The 8,817-nt window shown below is 36.3% G+C and overlaps 1 protein-coding gene across 2 annotated transcripts in view; it reads left to right on the top strand.

The window, feature by feature from the left end:
• The first annotated feature begins 7,751 nt into the window (after positions 1-7,751).
• The window catches only part of EPM2A (EPM2A glucan phosphatase, laforin), a 43,408-nt gene continuing 42,342 nt past the window's right edge, over positions 7,752-8,817 (top strand). Inside the window, exon 1 of one of the 2 annotated variants that reach the window (XM_064413632.1) lies at positions 7,752-8,210. Coding sequence is in view for 1 of the 2 variants with exons in the window: in XM_064413630.1 (XP_064269700.1) it covers positions 8,272-8,377 (106 nt within the window). In the remaining variant the exon portion in view is untranslated. The other variant, XM_064413630.1, reaches the window with a different exon arrangement.

Raw genomic sequence — 8,817 nt, 5'->3', positions numbered from 1 at the left:
TCTTTTAGTATGATGGTATTTTCTTTAAAGCTCATCCCCAGCCTTTGGGTGTTCAAGCATGGTGCTCAGTGTCTCCCTATAGGATTCCAGTAAGTACTCCAAAAGTAAAGTTACTTATGGGTAACTATTTACAAACATTCAAACATTGCATAATTTAGAAATTATTAATATTCATACACATTTCAGTATGAAGATTGGTCATTCATTTTCAGATTATCTACCCATTTCTATTGCTTTGGTCTATTATGCAGCATAGATTCTCTTCCACAATTAAAGATCTGAGTACATAACATTGAAGACACATATTGTAGCTTGTAGGTTTGTTCTACCTGATTTTTCTGAATAATAAATTGGAAAGATTATCTGATCAATATGATATGCTGCTGGTTTGCAAAGAACATTTTCAGTGTGTTGTGTCGTGAGTAAAGCTACTTCTAGAAAGTTGTTGTTTAGAATAGTACAGAAACAAAATTTAGGGTGTTTAGATAATGGTTGTATTTCAGACTGCTTGTGGAATATATGGCAAAATATAAAACATCATTAAAGTAGAAGAAATTTACATTTTGCTCTGACATTTGCTAATATTGGCATACTAATAGTCTTTACAAATAAAAATGGTGCCCATTCTGCACTAAGTTCAATCTTAAAAACTTGTGCCTATTTCACTTTTTAGACAGACCATATTTTGGTTTTCTCTGTCCATAACTGGATTAGATATTCTGCTGTATAAGGAAATATTTTTCTTTAACTTTCTTGATGGTTAAAAGTATTGTAGGGCGTTTGCCTGCATGTTTTAGGTGTTTTTCTGAGATTACTACTGCTACACTTCTGTGCTGCATGTAATTTTCTAAAATGAGATTTAAGTTCAGTGGACAGTTCAATGCCTGCCATAATATCAGATTTAAATTCTTTTAGTCAGAATGTCTGTTCAGACAGTTTTGATCATCTTCAGATGAGCAGAACCTAGCAGTTGTTCATAGAAAAAAGTAGTAATCAGATAGGATTAATAAAAAGCTATGGCATGTAAAGCAGTGCTTGAAGAATGGGAGTCTCATACTGTGACTTTGGCATGTGGTGAGCATTTAAGCAATAATCCAAACTGGAGAGGGAAACTGAATGAAGAGATAAATAACTCGGGCATCGAGTCCCAACATATACAGACTCTTCTGAGAGACTGTGTGAGAATGCTGGGAGTTTGACTTGTACATGCTGCAGCTGTGTTTCAGTGGCAATTTATCAGTTTTTCTACAGTAGCAGGACTTATTCTGCTGCTACTTGTGCTGTCATGTGCTTTAGTTGTAAACGGTCTCCAAGCACTGCTTGCATTCCTGAATCAAATATTAGTTAAGTTGAATGCAGTCCTCACTACTGAATGCAAGGTGTGTATTTGATGTGGATTATACATGCTGGTGGTATCAGAGACAGTATTTGGTAAGAATAATAGAAAAGTAAGGATCCATCTTCTTGGTTTTTGTTGTTATTTGCCAGGAAAAGAGACTGAAACTCTGTTAGGGAATGCAAGGAGTAAGACTGATAGCATTCAGTATAACTTGCTAATAACCTGGTAGTTAAGAAAAGACTACTAATCATCATTAGGTGCAGTATGATGGCAAGAGTCCACACTTGTGCCATTTTGACAGACTAAATTCTGTGACACATGCAGCAGTAGATATACAGCATCCTTACAGCCTCAGGTAGTAGGAAAAAAACATATACAGAGTTTAACTGTAAAATATAGGAAAGCTACAATTTTATTAGGGCTAGGTTTGTACAGTGGATCAGGAAAATGTGATTTTTGCCTTGAGGATATTTCAGTGTTCTGGTTCTTAGTTTTGTCCTAAACCGAGCTGACATTTAGATATTTATCTAAATCATAAAATGAACAGGCTGCAGGAAAGCAGTAGTAGGAAAAAATGAAATTACTTCGCAAAATTGTTTCAGTTTCATAAGATCATAATGAGATCATAATGTCATATTGAATCGAGAATTTTACAAGATGTTAAAGAAAGGAACAGAAAAAATAGATTGATATATGCTTTTCATTTAACATTTGCCTTTTTTTTCAACCTAATCTATGTTTTCAAGTATGTAACGGTAGAGCTACCTTCAAGTTTATTGTGATTTAAATGGAGGCAATTGTGCTAGTAAAATGAAAGTTGGGTGGTGTTAGTATTCATAGCACAGGGGTAGGCTGCAGGACAAAACTAATCTGATTATGTGACTGGTTAACAAATGAACAATCAACGACCTGGTATGAACCTACATTGGACTTTGTTCAGAAGTGTTAATGTTTGATTGTTATGTGTTGTGTAATCTTCTGAATATTGTTTTCTCTTTAGTGTTTTAATTATATGGTTGTGTTCCACGTGTGATTCCAGAGGCCTTTGCAGCAAACAGGAAATAGTGTGCTGCTTAAAGAGATTTGAACCTTGGTTAAGGTAAAGTATTAGTGCTATGAACTGTGACAGCTGTTTATGAGCATCAGCTGTCCGGAGTTTCACGTCATTGTGTATTTGAAGAGGAAGGGATGACTGGATGCTGTGTTGCCTAAGCAAGGTGGCTTTACTTACAAGCAAGATGTTTATAAGGTACAGCACTGGGCATGTGTTTTTTAATTTACAAATGAGTAGGATATTCTTGAATTAACAATGCAGTAAGACTACTGACTGGATGGGATTGCGTACAACAAAAATTGCTTCCCTGTTTTGTGATAAAACAGACTCTATCCAAGTGACCTGCATCTTTGACATTAGTTAAATGGAGTTGTAACTTGCAATCATATTTTTCAGCTGATGGCCTTTTGGATACACACAGAGGTCTTTATATTAAAGGTTAGACTCAAACCAACCAAGAAAAAGACCTCACACCAAAAAGAAACCTACCCAAATAACTGCAAAAATCCTCAGTGATAGATATTTTTTAATAAACAGTGTTGATTAATGGTTGTTAGGAGAACCTGGGAAGTAAATAGAAAACTCTGTTTCTATATTTTGTTCAAATAAAATCTCCTGCGTGTCGATAAGCAAGTGCATCTTTTTAATGAAAACCAAAGCCAAAACAAAACACATTTACAAAAGCTGTATGATTGGCAATATGACTTTTCTACTTTTGATCTCCAGGTGAAACTTTAATGATCCCAGATTTGCTAATTTTACCATCCAGAGGGAGGAAGCTCTGTGAGAAGAGACTGAACATTGAACAGAATGTGAAAAACACTTATGTAGCAGCTGTGAGAGAAGAGTGACAAAAATGTGAGAGAAACAGCCCTGCAGACACAAAGGGTTAGGGGCAGGAGGTTCCTGATGTGGGAACAGAGATTCCCCTGCAACCTGTGGAAAAGACCATGGTAACTCAGGTCATTCCTCTAGCGCATGGAGGCTTCAGAGGAACAGGTATCAGCTCTGCAGCCAGTGAAGGACCCCATGTGGGGTGCAAGTGCATCTACTTTGAGGGAAGCTGCAGGCTGTGGAAAGCCCCCACAGGAGCAGGAGATTCCACCCATGGAAGGGAGTCTATGCAGGAACAGGTTTTGTGGCTACTATATTAACTAGTCCCAGAATAACACACAGAAACCTGTGTGAATTAGTTACCTTGTATAGAGGTGTGGTGGGTAAGGTTGGCCAGAACATCCATAGATGAAATAAAATGTAAGTAAGAAATAATTGAAATAGGTGGAGAATATGGAATCATTTATGTTTCTGACAGTTAAGGTAAATTGTAACTGGTCTTTAATTTTGCTCTGACCACACATATGCTCTCAGCAAAATTGGGTTTAAAAACCACTACTCTACAGGTAGGGCACAACCTGCCTTGGGAACATTCTGTTTGAACTTTAAGCCACTCTTGGTTGACAGCAGCTGAACAACTTTCTGTTAACTATGGTACTTAGTGAGAACACACAAAGTGAATGAGTATTCCCTGGCAGCTGTGGTGACCTAGCAGAGCTTGGGGAAAGCTTAACAAGTGGCCAACTGATGCATGCTATGTGACTTCAGTTCTCAAGCAAAATACCTGATGGTTGTAGGAAGATCAGATGAGCATGTTTTTCTTCCATATTTTGACCAGGTTAGAGTGACTACTTTTATCCATGGTGGTAAAGTTTTAGAGTTGTGCTCGAGCTGCAACTATCATGAGGACCATTATCTGGGAACTGGCCCATAGTAAGGGTAAGAGGCCCCCAGACACCTGTGACCCCACAGCTTGTAATTGCAATTGTTCTCACGAACTTACCCATAATGCAACTTGTAAGGAAAAAAAAGTCACTATTTATTGCTGTATGGATCATATAGATATAGTCACATTTAAATGAGGTGAGATGCTAAAGCTATGACTATAGTAATTCTTTGAAATCCATGTAAAGTTAATTTTATGTTTAGTTGAATCAATGTATCAAATTAATTGATTTCTGTCTCCTTGAATTTATGCAGGTAGTAATGTTTGAACAAAGATGTGCTACAGCAAAGCAAATATTAATAAATGCAGAACAATAAATGCAAAATGAAACCACTCATTCTCTAGTGCTGTAGACATAAACTTTACCAGAACTTAGGAAAGACTACCAGTAACTACCAGATGGATTTATTATGTACATAACAACTTTTCACAGATTTTGAGTGATTTTGGTCTCAGCAGAACAATCTGAAGTTTGTTAGCTTATGTGTTACACATATTCATGGCATATTCATGGCATAGACATTTGTACATGTTCACATTCTGTCATGACAACACAATTGTTAAAGTTGCATAAAGAGGTGTTTGTGGGGAAAGGAGTGGATTCATTTGACTTCCACGCAAATTTCAGGCTGTTCTAATCCAGGTCATGTGGGTTGCTGCTTAAAATACATCTCAGTTCTAAACCAAAGTACTAACTCTCCAGGTCTGAAATAACATCTTCTAGGTAATAGTGTGCCATTCATCCATCACTCTAGTCCATTGCCATGAAACAATTCAGTAGCTTTCCCTTTTATAGGTCTTTATATTTGCATGTTGACCTTTATAGGTCGATGACTTGTCCCTAAAGAAAAGGCTGTTATATTTGCAAGCATTTCTGAATGGCAGAGAATTGCAGTTTTCAAAAAAAAAATGCCTGTAGTACCCAAATTAGTTGCTGAAATTTAATGGTCCCCTTTACATTTTGAGCTGATTGTTTGTGAGCTTTAATGAAATCCACAGAACTTTGCAAAAAACACCACTGAGGAAGCAGTAGAAAAAGGATCAGTCTGTCGTGGTGTCTGTGTAGTTTAGACAGGGATGAGCTTCTTTGCAATATTTCCTTTTTCCTTAATTTCTGTACTTTTCTTGGCATTGTTCAAAAAATAATAATATCCCACTGGCTGTTCCTACTGAGACACTTAATCCAAGTCATACTAGTGTAAATTATGTATGTAAAAGACCATTTTGCATAGCTTTATAAACAGGAATTTTATTTTCAGTAAGTCTTAAATTAAAACTTCCACCTATGTTAAATACCCATGGCTCAAAATAGATGGTCTGTAAGCACAGAATTAAATATATATTTCCAGAGGTACATAATCCTTTATGTGGTAATAAAGCCAAAGGAGGGTGTGGATTTATCTGTTACCTCTCATAGAGTCTTAGCTTTTGACTTCCAAAAAAAGAATGGTTTTGCTAGAGTCACTTTGAATCTTTCTACTAGCAAATGAAGGCACTGACAGTCAGTGCTTTTTACTTCATGCTTTTTAAATATGAAGAGAGAAAACCCTACCTTGCGAGGTTTAGTGTTTAACACATTTGAGTAAGATTGGTTTATCTTTCCCTACAAAGACATGGAGACCAAAATGATATGAATACTGGTTTGTCTCTCTCCTTAAAATTATAAAAAGTGAAAGCATTAGAAGGTAGATATAGTTGAGTTGTTACAATGCAATATGCCACCTTGGCTCAGTTACTTTTGGAGACAAATAACGATGGACTCGGATCTTGCAGTGTTAGATCTAAAAAAGTCTGTGTCTCATGCTTGTTCAGTATAGGATCCTTCTGGAAACAAATACTGATGTTGCTGTGCTGCAGATGGTTGTTTTGTACAGATGTGGATAGGTCTGTGACTGCCACCTCTCCTGCAGTACTTGGCTTTGAGCATGCTGTAGCAAGGTTTGTTCCACTGGTCACACATGGCAACAGGCTTGAATATTTTTTTTTTTAATTGATGCTGATAACTTGCCAGACTAACTTCCAACCCACAGGAGGATGGCTGATAGAGACAAACAAGTCTCTGCAGTGAGTAAAGTAGCATGGAGATCAACATGCAAATATTAAATGTGTCTTTTGTGTGCATAATCACTCTTTAGAAATAGTGTTGAAGGACACCCTGTCAATTAGTTTAGCTTATTATTTTATGTTGACAGAATTTATGTAGTTTGAAAGCAGTGTGTGTACAGCTGAGAGCAAGGTAGTTCAGAAAGCAAAGGTAAGACAAGTGCTCTGTTATTCTTGGCACCCATAGTCAGTACCTTCTGTAATACACTTGTGTTCTGGTGAGGAGGAACTGTTCAATAACAGCAGTCAAATTCACCATGCCAGAGGTGATACTCTCAGAATTTCTGATTATGGAAGCAACAGATTGAGTCATCACACCACAGTCTTTGCAAAATGCTGAAGGATAGTTTGATATGTCATTTAATGCAGTTCAGAGTAGTGAACACTAACAATATCATTGATCATAAAGGTAAAGTTATTTTATTTGCATATTCATACTTACAGTCAAAGTGAAAATGCAGAGCTTAATTGTTGCTTTCAGTTTAAATCACTTAAAATGTGGATGCTTCCAAAGGAAATCTAATAGTGGCACATCAAGTGCTTCACTGTGCTGCCTTTGGCAATCCAGAGTGGCCATCGTGCCAGTCTAACAGCTCTATTAGCTTTGCCTTTTCCTCCTTAGAAATATTTTAGCCACTCTGATAGCTGTAATTGGTAACAAATTTAAATTACCCATAAGGTGTGCAGTGTAAAAAACCTCTTCTTTAAATAAGATTATGTTCTTGAAAACTTGGAACATGATATTCTACTACATGCTACAAAGAATTGTTAATTGGTTGACAGGAACTCAAAAGTGCTTGAAGTTTGCATGGAACTAGTTCCAACAATCCCTATATAAATATATTTTTTAAAACTCCCATTTCATTGTTTTATGAGCAGGAACCTAAAAAATGAGAGATCAGATCAGGATTTATTCTACAAGTTTCACAGACACTGAATTTACTATCAAGCAAAAACTAATTCTGATAATTTAAGAAAATAATTCCACTTACCTGAAATTTGAGGTCATGAGTGTAATACTTGAGAAATATGCAATTTTCGCCAAATTAATGCCTGGTATTAATATATCAATCTGTTACCTTTTCTATTTAGATTTATCTCAGAATAGGAAAGGCATTTAATGACAATATTTTATATAGCACTAAGCCTTAATGATCTTAGGTTGAGAATTTATGCTTATGGAAAAGTGCAGATTAGTGAATGTATAAAAGTAAACCAAAAAGGAATCTCTAAAAATTAGATCTCAGTGCTATTTTTCAGTAAATTTAAAACCACTTTAGAAGGCACTGGTGTAAGAAGTTTCAGACAGCTTGCAATATATTTTCATGCAGAAAGAATAAAAAGTAAGCACTGAGAAAGATAATATAATTTGAAAATTCAAGTGTGCTTATAGCTGTTCAATGTATGTGTAATTCAACTGTAACTCTACACAGAGAATATTTGAAGTGTGTGCTGTACTTCCAAGGCTGTTGTAATACTGTTGATTAACATGACTGATCTGGTTTTGGGCTGATCTTCGAAATCCACTATTCTTTCAAACAGGTGAAGAAAAACCAAGTCATCAGCTGCTGACTTAGGGGTCAGGTACAGCTCAGCTGTGGTTTCTGTGGCACTACCTTGAGGGATGGCTGTGCTAATGGGGAGGTATCTGTGTGAGAACTTGAGCTCAAGTGGAAACGTGTTACTATGGTACACAGCAACATACACATACCAAATTAAGTAGCAGGAGTCCCCTGTCTATGATCTAGTCTGCAAAGTATGTCATACACATCTCCTGGTTCTTGGCTGCAAGCTGTTGCCATGGCCTGTGCAAGGTTGCTAAGTTGCAGGCTGTTTACACTCTCCTTCTAGACTGCAATTTCTATTTCCAAGGGTTTCTTTATAACTGGATGAAAGTAGTGTTTGTTTCTTAGCAAGGATTATTTGTGTGCCAGGTAAGTGAATTTAGGGAAGCTTGCCAAAACAACCAAAATAAAGTTTCTTTAAAATAAAGAGATGTGCAGTGGAAAATTTGGTAAATACGTGAAACCAGAAAGAGAAGCAGCAAGAATGTGTTGTATTGATGCAGTGATACAGCAGCAGATTCATATATGGAAAGAAGGTAAGAGAGTAAGATACTCTGTATGCTGTTATATACACTTGAGCATTAAATTTTTGTTTTATTAGATTTAGCTGATGATGTAGCTTCTTATTTTTTATATGTGGTGGGACTGTTGGGTAGGGAGCAGGGTGCTTTCTGATTTGTTTTTAATAATTCCTGCTGCCACTTTTCCTAGTCCTTAAAAATCATGTGTTGATCTAAAGATAACTTCTGGATTTGTTTTTTGATGTAGTTTCAATCTAAGGAAAAGGCTTTTAAGTTGTTTTTACTTTTTAAAATAGAATTGGAAAAATAAATTGATTGGTAGGGTCAGTCACCAGTAAGTTTGATTTCTTGTACTATAAGGAGCATATAATAACCACTGAGAATTGTACACTTAAATGAATAATTGTTTCTATTCCCTTTTCTGATACAGGGCCATGGCTTGAAGGATAATATCC

The sequence above is a fragment of the Passer domesticus genome, chromosome 3, assembly GCF_036417665.1.
Source record: "Passer domesticus isolate bPasDom1 chromosome 3, bPasDom1.hap1, whole genome shotgun sequence".
Taxonomy (NCBI): Eukaryota; Metazoa; Chordata; class Aves; order Passeriformes; family Passeridae; genus Passer; species Passer domesticus.
This window is presented reverse-complemented; position numbering and strand designations above follow the sequence as displayed.